Source organism: Hemiscyllium ocellatum, chromosome 9 (assembly GCF_020745735.1).
Source record: "Hemiscyllium ocellatum isolate sHemOce1 chromosome 9, sHemOce1.pat.X.cur, whole genome shotgun sequence".
Classification (NCBI taxonomy): Eukaryota; Metazoa; Chordata; class Chondrichthyes; order Orectolobiformes; family Hemiscylliidae; genus Hemiscyllium; species Hemiscyllium ocellatum.
The window spans coordinates 63,255,187-63,282,129 of NC_083409.1; the positions used below are offsets into that span (position 1 = coordinate 63,255,187).

At 40.8% G+C, this 26,943-nt stretch overlaps 1 protein-coding gene across 1 annotated transcript in view; it reads left to right on the plus strand.

The window, feature by feature from the left end:
* The window catches only part of LOC132818517 (cytochrome P450 4B1-like), a 48,543-nt gene extending 22,653 nt beyond the window's left edge, over positions 1 to 25,890 (plus strand). Inside the window, exons 6-14 of the mRNA XM_060829577.1 lie at positions 3,004 to 3,128; positions 3,800 to 3,802; positions 10,926 to 11,077; positions 13,074 to 13,180; positions 14,888 to 15,078; positions 15,808 to 15,941; positions 17,429 to 17,493; positions 23,837 to 23,919; positions 25,719 to 25,890. Coding sequence (XP_060685560.1) covers positions 3,004 to 3,128; positions 3,800 to 3,802; positions 10,926 to 11,077; positions 13,074 to 13,180; positions 14,888 to 15,078; positions 15,808 to 15,941; positions 17,429 to 17,493; positions 23,837 to 23,919; positions 25,719 to 25,890 — 1,032 coding nt within the window. The remainder of the gene's footprint in view (positions 1 to 3,003; positions 3,129 to 3,799; positions 3,803 to 10,925; positions 11,078 to 13,073; positions 13,181 to 14,887; positions 15,079 to 15,807; positions 15,942 to 17,428; positions 17,494 to 23,836; positions 23,920 to 25,718) is intronic.
* The last annotated feature ends 1,053 nt before the right edge of the window (positions 25,891 to 26,943 follow it).

A 26,943-nucleotide genomic window follows, 5' to 3' on the forward strand; every position in this document is an offset into this window, starting at 1 on the left:
TTCCAAGCATTCACACTTTCCTGGTGCCAAACTTGGTTTGGAACAAATGGTGCATAGGACAACATGTTGGTTTCACAATAAGTGAAGATTTCACTGATTCACACCTCTTTCTGTGTTAAAGATCGCATTTTGGTGTTCAAGACCTTGAAATGTACACAAGATTACTCTAACCAGCTTGAAGACCCATTTGCTTCCCCACAAAATATTTTAACCTCATCTTAAGAAAAGAAATTGCAACTTGTTACTTCTGGTACATGTTACATCCTTCTGGACTGGCTGTCTGCTTCCCAGAACTCACTGCCTGATCCTCCTGACTGTAAACTCCCTGGAATTGGACTCCACATTTGACTAGAGCTGATGCCACCTGGCCTCCTTTCCCCTTCCCTCAGCCAATCTCCTGATTCTCCAATATTCCTGGAGCTCCGAGGCTGTGGACAGAAATGCATGGCCAAGTACCGACTGGTTCAGAAAGCTTGGGCTCTGTGGCTGTGGGATGCATGGCTGATCATGGGCTGTGTGTGGGGTTTACCCCGCAGGTAGCTGCACAAGTGCCGGGAATGTAATTTCTGCCTTTGCCAAATGTGGACCTAAATTCTCAATTAGATGAAAAGTGAGCTGTAGAATTGAGAATCACTGCTGTCAATTGCTGCAAAATCTTCGGAATTAAGTCTTCAGCTCCAGGTTGATGTGACTTTATTTCAAGTGACTATTCCTCAACTATGCCCCATAACTCTATAGCTATAGTGAGCTTCTTCCTCCAGGAAGCTGACACAGTTCATTGGCATGTCACTCCTTTTGTTTTCCCATGCTGTGCTAGAAATAGGAATGGAATAAGTGGTTAATTTTGACTGCCATAAGGGCTGAAGGACCTTACACCTCTTTGCTCTATGAATCAATCAGTACCCTTCCTTGCCAGCACTAATTTTAGTGCCACCTTCCCCCACTTCACTTTGACTCATGTTTGGAGGTGTTGCTTGGGAGTGAATAAGCAAGTTATACAAGGAGCTATCGGAGAAAGTTGAGGCACAATGTAGTTCCATTGAACTGTGGTGGGCTTAAATATTTGCTCATCCTCATTATTCTCTCTACAATCATCATCAGCATAGTCTATGAAGATGTTTTTACTTCTCTTCATCATCATCATCTTCCTTTTCACAATCATCAGGCTTTCCTTCGTGATATTTGATGTGATGGATCCACCAAAAAACAGTCTGCTAAGAATGAGTCAGCAAAGCCCTATTGTGGAGGTGCCAGTGGACTGGGGTGGACAAAGTCAAAACTCACAAGACACTAGGTTATAGTCCAACAAGTTTATTTGAAACCACAAGCTTCCGGAACTCCTGCTCCTTCCTCAGGCAGCTAATGTTGTGATTGAGACAGATAAGGCTTTTGAACCGTGTTATTGTAGAGAAGTGCACCCACCAAACATGGTGCTATTACCTTGTCAATCAACATTGGTGTCTTCTAGGGCCAGCTTCCGCTGTAGCTTCTCAGTTTGCTCAGTGTAGAAAGTTATTTAATATCAAGATGTCCCCATCTGGTGGCCAATTTTGCCTGCAATAACAATGCATGGGTTACTATATAAACCCATATTAAACATCCCATTTTAACATAATGGAACAGCCCAAAGTATAATACAAAGAAACATTAGGAGAATTATGTTCCTCTAGAGAGTGTCCTGACAGAGAAGTTGATGGTGGGAGTGTCGCCATTTCCATTGGTATTGGGATGGCATGGTGGCTCAAGGATTAGTACTGCTGCCTCACAGCACCAGTGACTCTGGTTCGATTCCAGCCTCAGGTGACTATCTGTGTGGAGTTTGCATGTTCTCCCTATGAGTTTCCTCTGGTTTCCTGCCATAATAATATTAAAATAATAATATTAAGTTGTTTCCAGATGGAGTATTTGGGCTCTCACAGAAGTAGATCAGAAAAATTCATCAATATCCTCAATTATTAAAATTCCATTAATACCCAAAGCCAGAGCATTCGAGGAATTCCTAGATACGCACATGGATCAGCACATGAATGATGATGGGTTAGTGTAGGGGGACGAGCTGAGAATAGTTCACAGGTCAGCGCAACATCTGCGCTGTATTGTTCTATGTTCTATACCACAGCAGTTAAATTCGCATAAGACAACAGGCATAAAATAACAACAAGGTTTTTTGAAAAAATATCTGGCACACTCTTCTATACACAAACAACTGTAAACAGACCTTCTAGGCTAGTGAGGTTATAGCTTTCCCATTTTCCATCGCATATTCACAAAATTAGAGTATGGTAAATACATTTGTAACATCTTTCAGATCTCAATCTCAGACTTAAATTTAACAATTGGCATAGTTACAAGAGCATCCATTGCATTTTTCCCATAAATTAATTCCTGAATTTATGCAGCCTTAAGGTAAAGATTCCACATTCTTTTGCAAACAATTCATTTCCTCATTGATTTCAAGCTTTACTGGCTTCCCCTGAGGTCTCTGTATCTCCCACCTCCACCACTTGCACCCTCCCAGTCTCAGTGTTCCTTTATCAATAGGTTTACAACTGTTCTCTGCAGCTTCCCTGTCGAACCCTCCCCCACTTTGGAGTCTCCCCCTCTCTATCCCCATCCAATCCTCCTTGCAATCTCTCTCTCCTTCTCTTTCTTTCTCTCTCTGACAGCTTTTCAGCCTCCTATTCTCTGCTATCTCCTTGCAGCCTCTCTCTCTCTACTCTTAACTCAACAGGCACTATCCTTCACATTTCCAACCTTCTCCCACACACGCTACAGGATTCTATCTTGGCAGAAAGGTGGCAGACCCTGCTTCCCAATGCTTCAGACCTGAACTTCCCAGCTCTCGGTGCTCTGCCAGCTTTTTACTTACTTACCATATACTCAAGTCACACCTGCTCCAGAGCTATGCAATAACATCACTGAACTGATTGATTAGAAAATAGCTAATTACTGTGTTATTACCGCCCTGGATGGGGTGTGAATTAATCATATCTGTCTCCACAGGACAAATGGGAGCTACTCAGCACAAAAGAGCAGTCTGTGGAACTCTACCATCACATCAGCCTGATGACATTGGATAGTATTCTGAAATGTGCCTTCAGTTTTCACAGCAACTGTCAGCTTGAAAGGTTAGGATTTGAAAGATTTAAAAAGTAACTTTTATGCATACTTTTGACTAATTGTAGGATCAGATAAAATGAGAATGTCTGCCTCTTTCTGTAACTGTCTCTTTCCTAATTCATTTTTTTCATCCCCTCACTAGTCTTATAATGAATTGAACAAAGGTGCCTGATCACTTAGCCTACTAGTTTCTAATTCTTCTCTGCTATATTAACACAGCATGAAACCGTTGATTTCAATTTTTATTCTTTTATTAAAAATACCAAAGACAGAAATTCATATGATAACATCATGTAGTTTCTATTTTGTCTCCTCTCTCTCTCTCTCTCCATCTCTCTCCATCTCTCTCCCATTCACTGCCTTGTGTAACTCATACATTTCTCAGGTCCTCATCAATGTTTGACTTCTTTCTTTTGGGGACATTTTAAATGAGAATGGGTTTTGGGAGGACTTAGGTTGGGAATGCGGAGAGGACTGTTTGGGGCTGGTGTTAGATTTAAGATGTTTGCAACACAGTTGAACTGGAATGTTCTGTATACCTGCTACCAATCATATCTCATTGGGACAGTTGGGCCTGGATTTTCATTACTGAGATGGCTAGCTTGAATTGAGACCTGGCTTGCCATACTTGGTTTGTTATAAAGTGTCTTAAATGGCATAATATTCATTCTGGGGGAAGAGGGTAATCTCTTTTCATATCAACCCACAGTACGTCCATGCCCATTTACCTAATATACACAATGTACAGAAACAATGAACTCTATAGCAATAATAGCATGCATGGAAATTCATAATTCTTGGAAAATAGAATTTGTCCCACAACACTGCAAAAGTGTCGATGAAACAGATCACTAAAGGATCAGTAACAGAATTGTATCAGTAACATAAACTTGAAGCAATCCACACCTCTTAGGCTTAAGCAAATAAACATTGAGGCATTGACGAAAAGAAAGTGAAAAGAAACATAACTTTAGTAAAATGTTATTCAAGTAAAGTCACCAATTCTAGTCATCTGTCAATATGAATTGTGTGGGAAGATTTTATTCTATGTACGATAAATACGAGTTTCGCTTGCTTAAATATTGCTGGACAGGATAAACAAATCCATCAGCAATTGGACTATCACACTGTGAGACATGGAGAATCCATTGAGACATCCTGTGGGTTGATATGGGAGGTGCGATGGGCCATTGGGAGGGGATGTGGATCATGTACTGGCATGATGGAAAGGAGATTGCATGGGGAGTAAGTGAGGAGGTGATGGAGTAAGAAGGATGTGGACTAGATGGACTAAAATGTAACAAATAATTGGGACAAAGTTTCAGGGGACTGACTGCCCTTGACTGCATTTAAAGCTGCAGTGATCTTAAAATAACATTAACATGCAAAGGATGAAAACTATGATCAAACTTTAAGGATTAACTTATCACTTCTTAAACAGTAACTAAATTCCCAGTGCTGTAACAGGTAGAATAATGGAATTCCTACAACACGGAAGCAGGCCATTCAGCCCACCGAATCTACACCAACCCTCCAAAGAGCATCCTACCAATACTCAACACCTCTCCCCACCCCCCCAAACCCTCTTCTCCATGTATTTCCCATGGCTAAACCACCCAGCCTGCACATCCCTGGACACTATGAGCAATTTAGCATGGACAATCCATTGAACCTGTACACCTTTGGACCATGGGAGGAAACCCATGCAGACACAGGAGAATGTGTAAACTCTACACAGTCTCCAAAGGCTGGAATCTAACCCTTTGTGAGGTAGCAGTGCTAATTGAGGCAGCAGTTCTAACCACTGAGCCACTGTGTCACCTCTTGTCAAAGGAAGTGACTGTAAAAAGGTAATGACAATTTACTTTAAATTCAGATAAGCATTTTTTAATGAAGGTGGGACTGTTGCTTGAAACCTCTGAAACATACAGCATTGGACGTATGCTGCAGTCACACTTTTATTAACCTTGCGAATACCATTGAAGTGTTTGAAGATGGAGTGCATATTAGTGAGTTATCACTCAATATCACTTGCTGTTTGTCCAGCTGAATATTATTTAAATTTGATGACCCAGAGATCTCCAACAGAATCAAAGATGAGCCAGTTCAACAAGTAAGGGACTTGGTCACCTCCCTTAAAGCAATGAATCACAAAACTTGGAACTATGCACATATCTCTGGGTTAAATTGTAAAGTCAATGTGGCTACTTGTTTACATGTTGGAATTGGTTTAGATTTGTCAGATTTTGACAACCTATGTCATCATTCCATCATGGGCTTTTGAACATGTTCTTGTCATATTTGCATTTGAATGGGCGTGATATTTAACAATCAGTGTAACTGCGATGGGGTATGGCAAACTTGATGACTTATGGACAGTGATGAGGGAGGCTGCAGTTGAGAGAAAGAATGGATCTCTTGTAATTATGTGATGTTTACTTCAATACAAAGAGGTGGAAATGGACAAACAATGAGGGAAACTCAATTATGTTATAGATAGAAATCACAAAATTTCAGGAACAGGAAAGAGGCAATTTTGAAGTGAGGCGGTGAAATAAAGATCAAAGCCCAGTTGACTGCCCGGGCCTGAACTCTGGGGAATGCTGTACTGGTCAATGCAGCCAAGCTTAGGAGTGAAGAGAATAGGAGCAAATGAGGATTGTAGATGCTGGAGATCAGAGTCAAAAGAATGTGGTGCTGGAAAAGCACAGCCAGTCAGGCAGCATCCAAGGAACAGGAGAATCACTGTTTCGGGCATAAGCCCTTCATCAGGAATGAGATTTGTGGGCCAGGGTTGAGAGCTAAATGGGAGGGGGAGGGTTGGGGGGAAGGTAGCTGAGAAAGCAATAGGTGGATAAAGGTGAGGGAGAAGGTGATTGGTCAGGGCGTGATGGACAGATCCGGAGGGTGGTGCCTTCATTATTCCAGTGGTGTAGAGGTCAGTGTGCCCCCATCCCCCTTGTCTGCTGGCTTGATGGTGAGGTTGGGGTTGGAGCGGAGGAAGTGGAGAGCTGCTCATTGTGAGGGAACAAAATGAGAAATGACATGAAGAATCCTCACCACAAGTGGAAAATAAATCCAATATGGATTCCCATTGCCCTTCATTCATTTCACTTGGCTAGATTTGAATCAGAGGAATCTCTATGGGATTGATTTTTTTTTATATAGATATTTTTATTGGGAATTTAACATGTTGACAAATTTACAAAAATAAGCAGAATTTTCAAGCACAAACATTAATATAAAAATAGATCTTAAATATATAATCATCAAAATTCAACTAATCCACAATCATCCAGAGTGTATAGTTGAGTCGCTTACATCCTTCAAATAAGAGAAAATGTTCTCTAATACACTCATAACAGTATGATAAAAAGGAAGTTATTTCCAAACAATAAGAACAAAAAAAAATTAAACATGTTTGAATGGAGATCTTCCCCCTTGTTCTCAGGGGGCCTTACTACCTTTCCAACGTTCCACCATATCCTCTCCCAAACAGTGTCCCACCCTCAACCCGGGCGCTCCTTAATAGGATTTAGATATAATACCGAGCTAGAGTTAACAGTGAGCGCTGCACCCCCACCCCTCCCCACCCATACCTGAGTATATCTGCTAGCATCAATGCCACGTACAAACACACATAACTATAAAATTACAACTCCAACAGATTACAGTTAAGTATAATAACATAGCAAGGAAGACAACCCCGCTCCCAGAGGCAAAAGTAAAGTAGAATAAAGTATCCATTTCTCCCCACGGAGTGTGGGAGAGGCAAGCCAACATAAATTGTCTCTTACGATTTATTTAACAGAGTCTAAAAGTTTCTTGGCCTCTTCCGATGATCTAAAATTATACTCGGATCCTTCGTGGGTAAAACATAACGTCGCTGGGTAGCGTAAGGTGTATTGAATATCTAAGTCCCTTAAACATTTCTTCACCTCATCAAACGCCTTCCTTCTTCGTGCCAAAGCTGGGGAGAAGTCCTGAAATAACATAATCTTGGATCCTTCATGAATCATAGCTTTAGGATCCTTTCCAAGCTTTCTGGAGGCATCCAGGAGTATCTGCCTCTCCCTATAACTCTGCAGCCGGAACAGGACCGGGCGTGGGCGCTGGTTTGGGCCAGATCCGCGTGCTGCGACCCGGTAGGCCCACTCCACCCTTACCCAGTCAGTTTCAGCCCCCAGGTTTAAAAGCTGGGGCAGCCATCGCTCCAGAAATACTACTAACTGTTCTTTCCCTTCTTGTTCTTGAAGGCCCAGCAATCGAATATTCTTTCTCCGATTTCTGTTGTCAATATCATCCATGTAGATTTCAAAGGCCCTGATTCTCTGCTCCAGAGCTCGCACCTGTTCTGCAGCTGTTTGTGCTGCAGCCTCGGAGGTCGTGGCCTTTAGCTCCGCCCCCTCCACTCGGCCCTGCAATTCTCCCATAGAGTGATTCTGTTTCTGCAGCTTTTCTTCGAATGCATTCCATCTCTGTCTGGATTCTGCGATGAAATTGACGAGTGTCGATTCCAATCTAGCAATCATCTCTATAAGGCCTGTTTTTACATCAGCTGCAGCCGGAGGAGAGGAGGGTGGGGGAGGGGTCTTTGTTTTCTGAGAGCTGCGGGGTCCCTTTGATTTACTCATTATCCACTCAGTATTAGACTATTTAAATATAATATTCAGCAGCTAATTAAGATTAAAGAAATTTTTTGGGTGGTTTGGCAAGTGTGGTGGGGGCAGGAAACCCACTTTTCCCAGGTTTTGGGAAGGGCTCTGTAGACTCAGACTTGCTGAGTCGCCGCCATCTTGGATCTCCATGGGATTGATTTTAATCACAGTAAGTTTCAAGCAGAAGTTGATGCAGAATCAGAGCAAAGACGATTTAATAGATTGAGTTTCAGGTCTGGTGTATTTTTGCTGCATGGCTCATTCAATTGCCAATCTGCAGATAAATCAGACATCTTCCAGTGTCGGTAGATCAGATGATCAAGTAGTGGCAAGAAAGGGATTTCTGGAAGGTTGCAAGGAACATTAACCATTCTGCTTTCAAGAAAAAAAAGAATTGACATCTATCTAAGGAATAAATTTGTGATCAATTGCAGGTATTGGAAGTCAGCACATGATATTTCATCATTTGTACTGTATTTCCAATCTGCATTTGTTAGGAGTGTTATTTGTTATTACCCAATCAGAATCACTTCCAGTTAATTACTTTTGAAATATGCTCACTGTTGTTGTATAACCAAAGATAATAACCAACTTACACACACAGAAAGATCCCAAAAGAGTAACAAGTTGACTAGTTAAAGAAAAATGATTAATGCTTTTCGCAATTTCAGGATGTCCCAGAGATGTTAGTAAACTCAACTTTCACAGAGTGAAATTTTATATTGTTTTCATGGTGCCATATAAGTAGACAAATATGAGAGTGGTCCTAAGGGAAGAGTACTAAACAGGGCCAAAACCAATTATATCAAAATTGGGCAGGAGCTGGGAAATGTGGATTGGATGCAACTATTTGAAGGGAAGTCCAGTTTTGACATGTGGGAAGTTTTCAAAGATAGGTTAACAGTAGTGCAGGATAGGCATGGTCCATTGAAGGCAAAGGATAGGAAAGGCAATATTTGTGAACCGTGGATGACAGGAGAAATCGTACAACTAGCCAAGAGGAAAAGGGAAGCATACATAAGGTCCAGGTAGCTAAGAGCAGAACAGGCCCTGGAGGATTATCGGAAGAGTAGGACCAGTATTAAACAAGGAATCAAGCGGGCTAAAAGGGGTCATGAAATAGCTTTAGCGAGCAGAATTAAGGAGAATCCCAAAGCAGGTAACTCGAGAAAAGATTGGTCCACTAAAGGATAATGAAGGAAGGCTGTGTGTTGAACCTGAGAGAATGGGTGAGATTCTGAATGATTAATTTGCATCAGTGTTCACTGAGGAGAGGGGCATGATGAATGTTGAGATTAGAGATAGAAGTTTGATAACTCTGGATCGTGTTGACGTAAGTAGGGAAGATGTGTTGGGTAGGCTAGAAGTTATTAAGGTGGACAAATCCCCAGGACCAACGGGATCTATCCCAGGTTGCTGAGGGAGGCAAAAGAGGAAAAAGCTGGGGCCCTGACAGATATCTTTGTAGCATTCTTAAACACAGGTGAGGTGCCGGAGGACTGGAGAGTTGTTTATGTTGTCCCCCTGTGCAAGAAGGGTATTAGGGATATTCTGGGTAAGTACAGACCAGTCAGCCTGACGTCAGTGGTGGGAAAGTTGCTGATGAAGGTACTGAGGGATAAAATCTATTGATATTTAGAAAAGAATGGGCTTATCAGTGATAGGCCACATTGTTTTGTGCAGGGGAAACTGCACTAAAATGTTCTTTGAGGAAGTGACCAAGTTGATAAACGAAGGATGGGCTGTAGATGTCATATACATGGATTTTAGTAAGGTGCTTGATAAGGTTCCCCATGGTAAACTAATAGAGAAAGTGAAGTCACATGGTGTGCAGGGTGTTCTAGCTAGGTGGATAAAGAACTGGTTGATCAACAGGAGACATAGAGTAGTAGTTATGGGGAGTTTCTCAAAATGGAATCAGTGCTGGGGTCACCGTTGTTTGTGATATACATAAATAATCTGGAAGAGAGCATTGTTGGTATGATCAGCAGATTTGCAGATGACACGAAGATTAGTGCAGTAGCAGAAAGCATAGGGAACAGTCAAGGAATACAGGAGGATATAAATAGACTGGAGAGTTAGGCGGAGAAGTGGCAGATGGAGTTTAATCCAGGCAAATGTGAGGTGATGCATTTTGGGAAGTCTAATTCTAGAGCAAATTATACAGTAAATTGAAGAACCTTGGGAAAAGTTGATGAGTAGAGAAATCTGGGAGTTCAGGTCCATTGTACCGTGAAGGTTGCTGCACAGGTAGATAGAGTGGTCTACAAAATTATGAAGGGTATAGATAAGGTAGATAGAGATAAGCTTCTTCCCAGGGTGAAGGATTCAATAACGAGAGGTCACTCTTTCAAGGTGAGAGGTGAAAAGTTTAAGGGGGATACATGCAGCAAGTACTTTACACAGAGGGTGGTAGGTGCCTAGAAGAGGTGGAAGAGGCAGGCACGGTAGATTCATTTAAGATGCTGTGGTTCTGTTCGCCAAGCTGGGAATTTGTGTTGCAGACATTTCATCCTCTGTCTAGGCGACATCCTCAGTGCTTGGGAGCCTCCTTTGAAGCGCTTCTGTGATCTTTCCTCCGGCATTTGTAGTGGTTTGAATCTGCCGCTTCCAGTTGTCAGTTCCTGCTGTCCGCTGCAGTGGTCTGTATATTGGGTCCAGGTCGATGTGCTTATTGATTGAATCTGTGGGTGAGTGCCACGCCTCTAGGAATTCCCTGGCTGTTCTCTGTTTGGCTTATCCTATAATAGTAGTGTTGTCCCAATCGAATTCATGTTGGTTCATTCTGGCTGTCAGTTCAGAAATGCTGACAGAACCACAACAATGAGCACCCAAACTACAAATCTTCTCACAAACTTTGATCATTTCAGATGCATCTGGACAGATGCATGAGTAGGTGGGCAGCAGAGCGATACAGATGCTTCAGAATTGGGCGACAATAGATTTGAATTGGCTCAGGTTTAGAGGGCTGAAGGGCCTGTTCCTGGGTTGTAAATTTTCTTTGTTCTTTGTTCTCTTAAGCCTCTCTTAACTACTATACATTATTGTAAATGACAGTAGTATAGTAGTTCATGATGTGTGACAGAAGTCATTAACTAAATGGAAGTTCAACAATTCTTTTACCTGAATTCTGTTTTCATTTTCCAGTAACAACTCATATATCCAGGCTGTCTATGAACTTGGATTCCTAGCTAGTGAACGATTTAAAACCTTCCAGCATCATTATGACCTTATCTATTACCTCACCCCTAATGGGATCAGATTCCGGAGAGCCTGCAACTTGGCTCATGAACACACAGGTAAGCAGGACTTCCCCACAGACCGTGGTCAGCCAATACCAAACTGCACAAGCTGTAGAATTTTTAAAAAGTATCAGAATGAAGAGATATAAAATCATTTAGCCAGTTGTCCATTTAATATACTTTCAAAAATATTAACTTGGATGTTGCATGAGAATGGGTGGGATTGAGGCATGCCAGATATTAGGTGACTTTATCAATGAGTAATGAAATTGATGCAGTGGTAGAATATGCCATTTGAAGTTGGATTCACTAGTCTTCACAATCCATGTGATGTTGCTAAACATCTGCACTGCACCTGAAAAAAATGTCTCTTTTCTTGCAGAGACATTTCTGGTATTCTTGCTGCTCTTCTGTTTACTCCACTAGCATATATGTAGAGGTCTCCTGCACCACACACCCACACCCATCCCATAGGAAAGAAGGATGCCTCACCACATGTTGTACCAAGCCCTCTGAAACAGTGTCTGAAAAGCTTGATGCTGTACACTCATGTGTTTAATCATTACTCAATGTATCAGCTCAGAGCTTCCCTTTTCAAGTGACTCCCACTAATTTTTCGAATCACTATCTACCTTTCTTTTAAAGTTACCCACTGGCTCAGAGCACCTTATTCAGTATTGGGCCCAAAGCTGGCTGCATGCAATAATAAAGCACCAGCTACCATGCATTTATTATGCTGTCTGAATGAGATGAATGATCATGGGCTAACCATGTACCAAGATACCTATACATGTTTTCTATGGTTAGTCAAATTCTCCCCTTCAGTTTTCCTGCCTTTTAGCTCATTCCAGGCTCAGTAATCTTGCCATGGGTCCTTTTAACCTTCCAAACCCACAACCTCAATAACCTCGCAGGACAGTAGCAGCCAATACATGGGAATGACACTAAATGCAAATTCCCTTCAATGTCACACAGTATCTGAGAGTGAACTATGTTCACATTTCCCCATTGTTGTATGGGCTAAATCCTGGAACTCCCTTGCTTCCGGCACTATGAGTGTCCTACACTGCAGGGACTGCAGCGGTTCTATACGGCAGCTCACCATCTTCTCCAAGGCAACTAGGGATGAGCAATAAAACCTGGCATAGCCAGCAATAACCACATCCCATGAATGAATAGAAATATTACTTCTACTTGATGCTCCACTGGTTAATTATGTCAAGACTCTGTGCCATATTTGCCAGTTCGGGGCCATGTTTTTCAACCAATGTTTCCTCACACTTATCTCGCAAACTCTTTTTCCATCAGAAACATATAACTTAGTCCAGGAGATTTTATGAGGGATGTGGGCCAAGTGCTAGCAGATAGGACTAGATTAGTTTAAAATATCTGGTCAGCATGGATAAGTTATAGAGTCATAGAGTCATGGAGATGTACAGCGCGGAAACAGACCCTTCGGTCCAACTTATCCATGCCGACCAGATATCCCAATCCAATCTAGTCCCACCTGGCCCAAATTCCTCCAGACCCTTCCTATTCATTTATCCATCCAAATGCCTTTTAAATGTTACAATCGTACTAGCCTCCACTACTTCCTCTGGCAACTCATTCCATACACGTACTACCTGCTACGTGAAAACGTTGCCCCTTAGGTCTCTTTTAGATCTTTCCTCTCTGACCTTAAGCCTATGCCATCTAGTTCTAGACTCCCTCATCCCAGGAAAGAGGCTTTGTCTATTTATCCTATCCATGCCCCTCATGATTTTATAAACCGCTGTAAGGTCACCCCTCAGACTCCGACACTCCAGGGAAAACAGCTCCAGCCTATTCAGCCTCTCCCTGTAGCTCAAATCCTCCAATCCTGGCCAACACCCTTGTAAATCTTATTTGAACTCTTTCAAGTTTCACAACATCTTTCCGATAGGAAAGAGACCAGAATTGCACGCAATTTTCCAAAAGTGGCCTGTTTCTGTGCTGTACATCTCTATGTCTCTATGACTCCATGTATCCTTCAATTGGGACATTTCTCTACATTAAACTATTCTTTTATTAGATAAAGTAATACATCAGAGGAAGGAGGCGCTGAAAGATGAAAAGGAACTTGAACGAATCAAAGAAAAGAAGCATCGTGATTTCTTAGATATTCTTCTGTGTTCAAGGGTCAGTACCTGTAAATAATCTTGCTTATGTACATTGATTTTTAAGCTGAGAGGGCTAGGCCAAACTGATCATTGTGACATTTCCAAAAATATCTGAGCTGCAGCATTGTAGAAGGTGTGTACTTTCTATAAGGGTGGTAAGAATTTAAAAGAATTAATGTTGTGGATTTCCTTAAGCCCCATTCAATATGATGTTGTCATACACACTTAGTGGATGAACAGATTAGGATCTCAAAGGAGTAAGACCTACCGTCTAGGTCTTGATATTTTCTAATCAATTTGTTCAGAAATGTGATTACAAACCTTTGGAGCCGCTGGGACCTTAACCCAGGCCTTAAGTCTCGGAGATAGCTATGCTACTGCTGCATCACAAGAGTACCTACCATCTAGGTCTTCCTTATAGTCTCTGTAACAATGTTCATTAGATTAGATTAGATTCCCTACAGTGTGGAAACAGGCCTTTCGGCCCAACCAGTCCACACCGACCTTCCAAGTAGCAACCCACCCAGACCCATTTCCCTCTGACTAATGCACCTAACACTATGGGTAACTTACATGGCCAATTCACCTGACCTGCACACTATTGAATTGCGGGAGGAAACTGGAGCACCAGAGGCAACCCACGCAGACACAGGGAGAATGTGCAAACTCCACACAGACAGTCGCCCGAGGCTGGAATTGAACCCGGGTCCGTCATGCTGTGAGGCAGCAGTGCTAACCACTGAGCCACCGTGCCACTGTAACTAATGTTAATCACATGAGTTTAACTTCTAACTAGTTGCTATCATGCAATAAATTACTTCATGTTTAAGACAAGAGTCTCTTCTCAATAGATACCACGTTGTTTTCCTCTAATACACTAGACCAACAGATCCTATTGATCCCTATCAGGAAAGAAGATGGTGGCAGCAAATCTACCAGATAATAAACAATAGAACAGAATGTTCATAAAACAAATGATATGTTCCTGCCTGTAAGTGCAAGGAAGTAAAGGAAGAATGCTACTTCACCTTTTATCAGATGATGTTTTTTTCCCCAATACATATCTGCAGTCCAAGGGTTTGAGAGAAGCCATATTTCATGTACCACTGTCATCTCCCTCCACAAGCAGCTTGATGTTTCTTTCTCAAGTGTTTTTTTTAATTTATTTTTTGTATTTTATCCCACAGACAGTGACGGTTGATCTCATTAACACTGCCCCTTCTCAATACCTGACTTGCTTCATTGGGCAACTCCCACGTCTTCCACTTGAAAATGCATACTTAAAGTACTTCAGATCACACAATAAACCAATCAGTTCAATAACCTAACAACCTGCTCAATAAGCCAAACTACCTGATTTACTTGCTGTTTCCCAATTTACTCAGCATTCCTAATTTCCAACCATCACTCTCCAATCCTGTACTTTCAAGTTAAGCAGTTGTAACTACAAATGACTCATCAAGTGAGCTGACATTTGAAAGTGACTGTAGGCTCAGCACTGGAGAGACTCAATGTGTGGAAGTCCTGCGTACAGGTCACAGTAAGACGTAAGGCCTACTGTCAATTTCTGAGGCAACTATGTTAAAACATCAAGAAAAAAACTCATTTCGCTTTCTCATGACTTGGCATGGATTAAGAATAATTGAAAAAAATATAATTCTCCAATAAAAATCGGTCAATGCCAGACAATCGATTCTGACTCATTGTAACGATAATTTTGCTTTAGGATGAAAATGGAATTGGACTATCCGATGAAGACCTACGAGCAGAGGTTGATACATTCATGTTTGAAGGCCATGACACTACAGCGAGTGGAATCTCCTGGCTCTTGTACTGTTTGGCTCAACACCCAGAACACCAGCAGAAGTGTAGACAAGAGATCCAGGAGCTCCTCGGGGGCCAGGAGAAATTTCAATGGTGAATTATGGGGCATATTTTGCTCTTGTCTGTGTTTATAGGATGTAAAAACAAACTCTCAAATGGAATTCTTTTACACCATTGTGCTTTGATTAAGGATGTAAAATTCCTCAGCCCATATATCAGGTGCTGCATTGAGTTCTGGGCACAACAACATGGGGAAAACATAATCAACGACAAAGAAGAAGAGAAAAATAGCAGGACTGCTTCACTGTAACAGAGATGAGTGACACAAAGTGATCCATTGAGAAAGGTAGACAACAGGGGGCTCAGTGAGCAATACTTTAAATTAAGCAAGGAAAGTAGAGTCAGAGAACATAATCTCAATTTTCTGAGACTCTTCTAGTAAATGAAGACCTCAATATGAATAAATGTGGGGTCAGAAAAGTCAGAACAGAATATCTGATCCATGCCATGTCACACTGAGATAAAAAAAAATGCTTGTTAATGGTCAGTGCAAACAAATGCTATTATTTAGGTAAGTTTCACAGTGAATTTAGCTGTTTTCTCACTGTCTGCTTGCAACACAGCTTTATGGGCATCACAGTTTATGGATTTGGGTCTTATTAAAGAGTATTTTTTATTTGCAAACTTCAGAATTGGTTCTGCTTACTATTAGCACTTTGATTGCAGCCTTGTTTCTGCTGCTAGCAAAATTAATCTAATTCAAATAATATATGTCAACCAATTTTGTTTATTTGCTATTAAGTATTCAATATTTATTTTCAGGGAATTCTTAAGTAATATGCCTTACACCACAATGTGCCTAAAGGAATCGCTACGGCTTTATCCCCCTCTACCAGGAGTGTCCAGGAAACTGAGCAAGCCACTCATATTCCCTGATGGAAAGCAAGTACCTGCAGGTCTTATATTTCAGAATCTTTTATTATTTGCATAAATTATTGTCAAGTACTTCATTATAAATCATGTACTCATTCTTCTTAAATATTATCCATCTGCAAACAACTGCTAACGGGTCATGGAAAAGATGTACGATGATATGGACACTCGCGAAGCGTTGATGATTACTGCCACTGTTATAGCCATCACATCATTTGTCTGCTTAGTGAAAATCAAGCAAAGAAAATCATTGATTCTTTTCTGTCAAAACTTTGGAATGTATCCAACAGTTTTAGTGAGATTCTGAGTGATGAGTTTTAGCCTCCTTGATTCTGAGCATTTGCAAATTTACAGTGCAAGATTACTTAGGACATTCCTCAAAATGGCTGTAAACTTATAATCTCAGTAAGGTTTGAAGAATGGATGCAATGACAGTTGTAAACATCACAATTGTGCAGTGAGGAATCTCTTTTTCAAGGACATTTTACTTTGGTGAATTTTCTCATCAGTTCCTTGGACTCTAATTCCATGGACCTTCAATTTTCCAATTGCTGTGTGAACTGTTGTCACTCAATGTGTCACTGCTAATACTTAGGCATTATTTGACTCAAATCATTTTGTTTCTCCTAATGACACTATCTGCCACATTTCTTTTTATCCTAATCTTGTGCATGTGTCCAAGTGCTACCTGAATTGGTGAAGCAAATGATGACTGGCTATTGTATGGGTACTTAGTGTTGGTGGCCTTGAACCTCCTGGTGTTTGCTGATGGAATGACTTTACAACATAATGACTTGCTGTATCTACCTACTTGCTGGAACATCTTCAGTATTATCAATGCGTCTGCTGAGGAAAAGCTGCTTCAGTTTTTCCTCCTTTCGTTTTCCGTTTTCTGAGTGCTACTACACGATGATGAGGAATCTGAATATTATAGAGTCTAGAAAGTGTGGCAGAAGTAGTGGTAGGACCAATAAAGGAGCCAACTCTTCAGCATTGCCAAAATTACAGTTAAATAATTTGTTCAATCCTGATGAAGGAGTCAATGGTCTCAAAAGCAACAGAGAACAGAAATGTGAAGCTGCAAGAATGTGCAATAATTGAATGCTAGAAATAGAATTGATAGAAATGAATTTCAAAGCATTAACCTAATTCTAATAATCAGATTTTTTTGAAGCTCATTGATGAAATTATGTACAATAATTATTCCAAACGTTTCCACAGATTTTCATGATTTACTGAGTATGTCACTGACATGACATAAGCAAATTCCAACATCTCAGATGTCAGGAAAATGCCAGAAAGAAATCAGACACTTTTCCCCAAAGAGGAAATGTCAAAAGGCTTCCATTGTATCTTCAAAGACTCATTGCCTCACCAGCAGGAACCTTAGAGCAGACTACCTGATTGCCCCATAGCCTGGGAAATAGTGTGCAATATAAAGTTTGGAGAATAAGAAGAATGAGTCATATGCCTGAAATTGCTACTGAATGTGTGAATTATATTTTCACAGGTTGTCTGGTTGCATTAAGTATCTACTCCCTCCACAGGAATCCAAATTTCTGGGATGATCCTGAGGTAATTTATTTTCTAATACTGAGACATTAGTTGACAGAGTCATTACATGAACTCCATCCTGTTAGTGCACTGTCACTAGACATTCTACCGACCTCCAAAACAAGACTCTTTGATTCACTTTTTCCAATAATTTGAATAGTCTCAAATTTATCTGCTTTATGTTTAACAAAGATACAATACTTTAGATATTTATTAATTTGTAATTTTTGAGTATTATCTGTAATATTTCTGAGTATCTCATTGACATTTGAATATAAACCAAATGGTGTAATATTTTATGATGGAAATCTTATTATCCACCACTTCCTTGCTGTTATCATTCTTTTGAATGGATCTCTCAAATGTTAATGTTGATCTCTCCCCCTGCATTCTGTATCTGCACTCTGTTCTGCTATTCAATGCACTTTTGTATGATCTGCCTGTAAAGCACGCAAAACAGCACTTTTCACTGTATCTCAGTACATGAGACAATAATAAATCAAATCAAATTTAAATAACTTCCAACATCTAGATACTCTTGAGGTGGACCAAGTCCATGTTTACATCTGTTTTCTGTATGTAGCTTGTTTTAACTAAAACAGGTCACTAGTATGAACCAAGAACATAATAATGCCATTCTACATCAAGTATGGCTGACTATGACTCTCTACCATTATTATCTGAGATAGGCATGATAGAAGGATTTGAAGATTGATAAAGTGTTTAGCTTTGTTATCAATGCACTTTCTGTGGTTTTGAAGTCCTGAAGTAGGATTTAAACTCAGGAACTTCTAGTTCAGAGGCAAAGAACAATACCCACTGACACACAAGAGCTTATGTGGAATCTTACCAGATCCTATGACTAGAAATTTGGGAGAATTGTGTGTCAATTTAAAATAGGCCTTTCTCATCACCAGAAACAAAAAGTACCATTTTCCACAGATTTCCCGACCTTGATTGAGATTTTTGCTGGTTAGCAGCGAGACCCCTATGAGCAAGAATCGTCACAAATTATCATCTGCATTAGTATTTAATCTTGTTTTATTTAATCTACACTCTCCTATTTTACCACCCACTGGATAGAAACTTGACACAGAGAATTCCCAGCATGAAAGCTACGGTGGGTGCTTTTTGACTCCAGCTTGCTGCATGCTCCTCCAAACCTTCATCTTGGACATACAACATCAATGTCCCAGGACATGAGGGACATGGATAGGATAAATAGATAACGTTTTTTTTTCCTGGGGTGGGAGAGTCCAGAACTAGAGAGCATAGATTTATGGTGAGAGGGGAAAGATATAAAAGGAACGTAAGGGACCAACTTTTTCACGCAGAGGGTAGTACGTGTATGGAATGAGCTACCGGAGGAAGTGGTGGAGGCTGTTGCAATTACAACAGTTAAAAGGCATTTGGATGGTTATATGAATAGGAAGGATTTGGAGGGATATGGGCCGGGTGCTGGCAGGTGAGACGAGATTGGGTTGGGATATCGGGTCGGCATGGACGGGTTGGACCGAAGGGTCTGTTTCCATGCTGTACATGTCTATGGCTCTATGACATGCTTCATGGATACTGGCCATATGCATCCTGCATCCATGGAGATTGGCATCTGACGTGTGCTACAACTTACCATGGTATACCTCAAACCCACTCACAGAATGCTACTGTCCTTCAATGCTGCACTTTGAATCACCGTGGCAACTATCATTGCAATGTTGGTGCAAGGGTGTTTTGCATACAGAAATGGTCAGTCAACTCACTGTTCAGGCAAGGCTGCATCTCAGGTCTAATTGCTCAATTTCTTGGCAATCACTCACTCAGCTCCCACATGGATGTTCACTGCATCCTTGTCTTGCCTTGTTGACTTTTTGTCTGGCTGCTTTCAAACTTTAAGGCTTTAAGGTAGTACCCTAAACAGTAAGGCACAATGGTAGTCAGCTTGTCAACAATTATTAGTCAAAGGCTATACGTGTTGCTTTATGACGCCATGTTATGTCCATCACTCATGTACAGCGTGTGCCAGCAGTCTACATGACAAACATACTGCATGTTTATCAATCAAATAGTCATGCCTCCAAGTCAAAAGGGAATAGTCCTCAGTTGAGTCATGGGGCTTGGCTGTCAGTCAAGTGATTCAAGAGCAGCAACCAATCACAAAGTAGGGCTTGGGCACAGGCTGTCATTTGGACAGTCACAGATAGGGAATCTGCCTCATTACAGTCAGGGCATTGGGCTAATGTAAAGATGTGGAGGCAATCAATACTGAGGATTGTAGGCTGCAGCCTGGAGTGCAGAGGGAAACTTGATATCTACGTAGAGGGGAAGTTGGTAGTACATGGGATGACTTGGGATGCTATGGGAGAATGGGTGACAAATGTTCCCCACCACTGGCCTCGATGATGATCTGTGCTGTACAACGATGGACATTACCAAACTGGACAGATGTAGTTTAGGAGTAAGGTAGATTGTTGGAATCTACCTTTTCTGAAGAAGGGCTTATGCCTGAAACGTCGAATCTCCTGTTCCTTGGATGCTGCCTGACCTGCTGCGCTTTTCCAGCAACAGATTTTCAATGTTGGAATCTCAGCTCAAGATGAGGGAGTCAAGGTCCACACCCCCCACCAACCCAACCTCCACTCCCGGCACCTTCCCCTGCAACCGCAGGAAATGTAAAACTTGCACCCACACCTCCTCCCTCACTTCCCTCCAAGGCCCCAAGGGATCCTTCCATATCCGCCACAAGTTCACCTGCACCTCCACACACATCATCTATTGCATCCGCTGCACCCGATGTGGCCTCCTCTATATTGGGGAGACGGGCTGCTTACTTGCGGAACGCTTCAGAGAACACCTCTGGGACGCCCGGACCAACCAACCCAACCACCCCGTGGCTCAACACTTTAACTCTCCCTCCCACTCCACCGAGGACATGCAGGTCCTTGGACTCCTCCACCGGCAGAACATAACAACACGACGGCTGGAGGAGGAGCGCCTCATCTTCCACCTGGGAACCCTCCAACCACAAGGAATGAACTCAGATTTCTCCAGTTTCCTCATTTCCCCTCCCCCCACCTTGTCTCAGTCGGTTCCCTCAACTCAGCACCGCCCTCCTAACCTGCAATCTTCTTCCTGACCTCTCCGCCCCCACCCCACTCCGGCCTATCACCGTCACCTTGACCTCCTTCCACCTATCACATCTCCATCGCCCCTCCCCCAAGTCCCTCCTCCCTACCTTTTATCTTAGCCTGCCTGGCACACTCTCCTCATTCCTGATGAAGGGCTCTGGCCCGAAACGTCGAATTTCCTGTTCCTTGGATGCTGCCTAACCTGCTGTGCTTTAACCAGCAACACATTTTCAGCTATTCACCTTGTCTAAAGGCAATGTTGACTATGTCGTTGATCCTTGCAAATTGCAGATAGAAGCCTCGGTGAAGCAGAAGTAATCAAAAGCAACCGTAAAAGAGGTATCTGGGGTCACATTGCATACAGCTAATGCTAGAGCTCCCAGGGTGCAAAACACATGGACTAGAAGAACAATGCAATAAACTCAAATGTGTAATGCTAGGTGATGCTTGAAGGAGAAGAGTTCATTGCACATACAGCACTTAGATGAAGTGTTATTACTTTGTCTCATGACTGATGGAGCACTCATCAAAATAGGATCCTATGTCAAAGTATCAAGATGAGTCAATACGTGGCCCCTCCTTACCAAAATGCTCCATTTCTCACTCTTTGGAGAAGTGTATACATCCAACTTTTTTTGTTTTTATTCATTCATCAAATATGGACAATGCTGGCCGTGGCAGCATTTATTGACCATCCCTAGTTAGCCGTGAGAAGAAAGTGGTGAGCTTTGAACCCCTGTAATCGATTTGCTGTAGGTAGACCCACAATGCTGTTAGGGAGCGAGTTCCAGAAATTTGACCTCACAAAGCATAAATATATTTCTGAGTCAGGGTGTTAAATAGCTTAGAAGGAAACCTGCCGGTAGTGGCATTCCTATGTATCTACTGCCCTTGTCCTTCCAGATGATAGTAATACTGGGTTTAGTTGGTGCTGTCTTTGGAACCTTGGTGAATTTCTGCAGCTTGTGGATGATACTTACTGCTGCTACTGAGCATTGGTGATGGAGGGAATGAGTTTTTGTGGACGTGATGCCAACCAAGTACATACTTCTCCATAGAGTGAGAGATGGACTATTTTGATAAGGAGGTGTGCATGTAGTGACTCTGCATTGCTCGAGATGGTGTCAAGCTTCTTGAGTGTTGTTGAAGCTGCACTCATCCAGGCAAGTAAGGAGTATTTCATCACATTCCTGACTTGTACTTTGTAGAAAGTGGATAGGTTTGAGGAGCTAGGAGGTGAGTCATTTGTGCAGGCTTCCTAGCCTCTGACCTGCATTTGTAGCCAAAATATTTATTGCCAGTTTAGTTCAATTTCTGGTCAATGGTAACTGAAGGATTCAGTAATGGTAATGCCATTGAATGTTAAGGGGCAATTGTTAGATTTTACCTTGTTAGATTTTACCTTGTTAGAAATGGACATTACCTGGTACTTATGTGGCATGAATGTAACTTGCCACTTGTCAGCCCAAACTTGGATATTGTTCAGATCTTTTGGACGTGGGCTGTTTCAGTATCTGAGGATTCATGTGTGATACTGAACATTGTTATCAGTGAAAAAAACCCTTATAACCTTACAATAAAAAGAAAGTCATTGGTGAAGCAGCTGAAGATGAGTAAACCAAGGATGAGAGCATTCCCATTTGAGAATGAGCTGTTGCTGTCTGTAAAATGCAACATTCCTCATTGCTGCTAATAATCCCACAAGCACAGCCTTTAACACGTAAGAACATCACCAGCTGAAAATGGGATAGAGATCAAAATAAGTCAATCATGCTAAGGAATTGCTGTGAGATTTTTTTGAATTATTGAGACCAAAATAAAACATAAATGGGATAGTATACAACATATTGTAGCAAGTTTCAAAGTAGAAACACATCAAAGAAAACAAACAACCAGGACAAAGCTTCTGTAGTTTATCAATGGGATCTCAGTCTCTTCGTACGGTGGTACCTTGAAGCTTACTTGCTATTATCTATAACATAAAGTTATCATTAATTACAATTATTTAAAGTATTTTTTGTTTACAGTTGGATCTGAATGATGGTGATAAACAATTATTTCTACAACAACCTAATCACAGAATTTAAATAAGAGCACTATTATTCATTCTGCTTTGGACAGGATTGAAATGGAGAAGTATTTTACTGTGTGTCACAGTAGAATGCAAAATTTCAGTTACTGAGGTGAAAGAAAACGTTCAGTTCTACCCAAAATGTGATTTACAAGTAGAATTTTGTAAAATTGACTATACTTGAGAGTGAGAAATACATATCAGAAGTGAGCTTGGAAGAGCAGGTTGTTATGGTGACAGTGGCAAAATGCCAGGGAAGCACATTGGGAGGGCTCCCTGGAGCAGTCTTACTGTCAAGCCCTTTTTAGGTGATAATGACAGTGGCTTCCCACTCTGCTGACCAGGGTCAGAAGACGTATTGAATAATTAGAGGTCAAATTAAAGGCTAGTTTTTCTGGGCTACCAGGGTTGGATTGAGTCCTGCAATGTGATGAAGCACCTGAATGCATGGAAACAGTCTCCCAGTCACTTCCCAGCAACTGGGACACCATCATTTTTGAGAGGCCTTGGCATAACAAAGGAGCAGTGGTGCAAAGGCCAGCCCACAGTTCTGACTCCACCAGTGGAGGTTAATGCTGCACCCCTACCACTCCCCACCTCTGCCCCCAGCACCTTCAGTTGTCAGGGCTTACCTGCTAAGCCCCAGCACAGAAAAACAGTTTTCAGCTACGAAGGTCGTCGCTCAAAATGGAGCTAGGCACTTTGCCTGCCTTAGAGCCACTGCAGTTAGTGCACTTCCTTGGTAATGGTGCCAAAGCTTCACAACTGCTGACCCTATGACTGAAGTGGCAGTTTGAAAGAGTAGCACCCCACCACCCTCTCATTCTTAATTACATGATAAGCTTGACAGTAACTAATTAAACGATACTCAAAAGGCCGGCATCTGTGTTCCAAGGTCAAGTCTCACACTGGCTGAGAAAATTCCAACCTGATATATGTTATCCAACAACTGTTTGGGCCCCTTCATCTATAGTTTCTGTCAAGTACCCTTTGAAATTCAGTATACTATAGCTCTCTAAATGATGATGTAAACATGCAACACTATCACATGATAAACATCATGGATTTTTATGAAGCTGATTTACCATAACCTAGCTTTTTGTTGATATTTGTACAAGCATCTACTACACATTTCTAACTGATGTTTACTATTGCCTTTTCTTATCAGAAATTTAACCCATTGAGGTTTACTCCAGAAAATTCAGAAAATAGGCACCACCATTCCTACATGCCTTTCTCTGTCGGACCAAGGTATGATAATAAGAGTGTCGATTGCCAGTTTGATGTTGTTCGTGACGCAAATTATTTTTATATAAACCTAGTTTACAGCAGGTGTATTAATGTATTCCAGTTCAGCAGAACAGTTTCATATCCTTCTATTACTGTTAAGTAATATGTAATACTGAAATCTACAATATTAGGATAAAAATTATAAAGTTTGGGGAGATGTGAGGTAAAGATTTCTCGTGTTAAAAAAAATTGTGTTTATCGGGATGGGATGAGAAGACATTAATGGAAAGAGACCAAAGGCAGGATGAAATGTTATGAGGTTAGCAAAGCAAGATTAATCAGATCCAGTTGGAGAAGCTTAGGGAGAGAGTTCCAAAGGTGGGAATGGCTCAATGAATAACTTATGGTGTTTCAGAATGGAGAATATGTCACATAAAATCAAATGAAGAGATAGATCTGGGAAATTGAGCTACAAGGATCAAAGAACATTGGGGAAAAGCAGTAACACTCTATTGAGTTGGATGATCAACCATGATCAAAATGAATTATTGAACAGGCTTGAAGGACTGAATACCCCATTGCTAGCCCTGTTTCCTATGTCTCTATGTATGTTTCTATAAGTTGAGAGGAATGATGCCATGCAGGGTTCAGGAAATAAAGGGATTGGCGAGAGTTAGACAAAAGAACCATAGATTTGGGTGTGACCTTAATATGACATGGGAGTCCTCAGTAAACATAAGTGGTGGCATCATGGTACTGACATTGGATAAGTAACACAGAATCCGAGGTTAATGATCTTAATGCATGGGTTCTAATCCAATTAAGGTAAATGGTGAGGTTTGAATTCAGTAAAAAAAAGAAGCACGAGTCAAAAGCTAGCCCATAGATATTCATATGGATGTTAATCTCACAGTTGATTGTTATTAAAAACCCATCTGGTTCACGAATGATCTTTACAGGAAAGAAACTACCATCCTTACCTAGTCTGGCCTACATATGACTCTAAAACTACAGGAAGCTTAACTCTTAACTGTATGATAGGCAATAAATGAAGACCATTCCAGCAAAACCCACATCACGTGAACAATTTTTAAAAAAATTCTCTCAAAGTCCCAAAAGCCAGTCGTCCAAATGAGACCAAATATATCAGATTACCAAATAATGATCCAGGCAAGGATTGTGGCCTGAGCCCCTGGTGATTGCTGATGACTTCCAAAAAGCCTCTGACCCCCTTAGCAACGGAGCTAATGAAACACTTCTGATATTTTTCTCTGAAAGCCTTGGCAACAATTCCCCAATACTTGGCATTCACTATTCCATTTTGTTGCCGCTCAGCAGGATGGAACTGAAGATTTTCCATCAAATTGTTCAAAAACTTGCCCAGGATACTTAAATCATAAGATTTCTCCCTGACCCACAAACATCAGAGGGATTAATGATTAGGTATACTCCAAAACTTATGCTGGAATGTTGAGGTACAGATTTTTCACCACAAAAATTTCTACAGTGTCCTGGGGTATGTAATGACAGTGATTTGAAAGAAATGGGACAATGTCTGATTATTGGGATACTGTGAATTATCAGAATGATGGAACATTGTTTAGAAATGGGTGCTAACCTATCCTGTCAAAAACTGAGATGGCTAATACAATGGTAAACAAATAACCAAATTGACCAGGAACAGAATTCAATTCAGTTCAGCAGAATGCATTATCCTGTAATTATTTATGTAAAGAATATTAACTTATTGATTATGTAGATTTTTGAAGAAAGATTGAATAACTCCCACTTGTAAACTCCAGTGTATTTATTATTTTTAGGAACTGCATTGGTCAGCACTTTGCCATGAATGAAATGAAGGTGGCTGCCGCTCTAATTCTTAATCGATTTGAACTGGAGGTTGATGAAATAAATCTACCAATTAAAACACCCCAAATAGTCCTCCGCTCGAAAAATGGAATACATCTGAAGATTAAAAAGCTGGAGAAGTAAATCCGAAAAAAAGATAATTCTGCAATGTCTTTCTGCCAGCTGACAAAATTAGTAACTATTCTGAAAGTAGCAACTTCAAGAACAGACAAATTAATTTAAAAGTGAACAATAACTTTGCTGTAAAACACTAGAGGGTCAACTTGAACTTTGTTTGGAAATGTAAGATTGATAATTAAGAATCAGGAGTGATATAAAATGGGCTGCTTATTTTCTACCAACAATTTTGCTATTAATTACTTGTGGACTTCCCAGCACATTGTTTTTCCTTCTGTTCTTTTTCCTTTCCACATCTTTCTGAAGGCTGGATCTGTAATCTGGAAGTTCTAGGAGCTGGTTTGCCTCATCAGCTCATCCAATGGTCCATTTTTCTTGTAGAGAGAAGCTGAAATTGTTCGCTTAGAATTGAGGGGTTCAAGATCATGAAACATTTTTACAGAGTGAATTGAGAAACTTTTCATTAACAGGAGAGTTAATAATTAGAAGGCAGAGATTTAGATAATTGGCAAAATAATTGGAAGAAGAGATCTTTTTCTTTATTTAATGAGTTGTCATGTTCTACAGTATATTGCCTGAAGGAGTGATGGAAACAAATTCAATAATAAATTTCAAAAGACATAGGATGCATACTTGAAAAAGCTATGGAAAAAGAACAATGGAGAACAGACTAATTAAATAATTGTTACACTATGCCAGATTAGGCACAATATGTTAAATTACCCTCTTATTTGCTCTAGGAATCTATGATTAAATGATTAAATAATCTATACAATTACACAGTCAACATCCTTATGACTTTAATTGGTGTGAAAATACTGTTGATAATGTTGACAAAGTCTGCTATGTCATTTCATATGCTGTTGCAGAGTAAGGTATCAGATATGTGACAATAATTGCAGTGTAGATGATGACATAAATCATTCAATATAGCTTGGACAGTTTAGTTTTGTTCCAAAAACCTTGATTTCAAGGCCATTCACTTTGTGTATATATTATGGAAGTGGAAGCAGTTGTTTTATTCTGTCTTATCTTATTAGTTTACAAATCATGACAAAT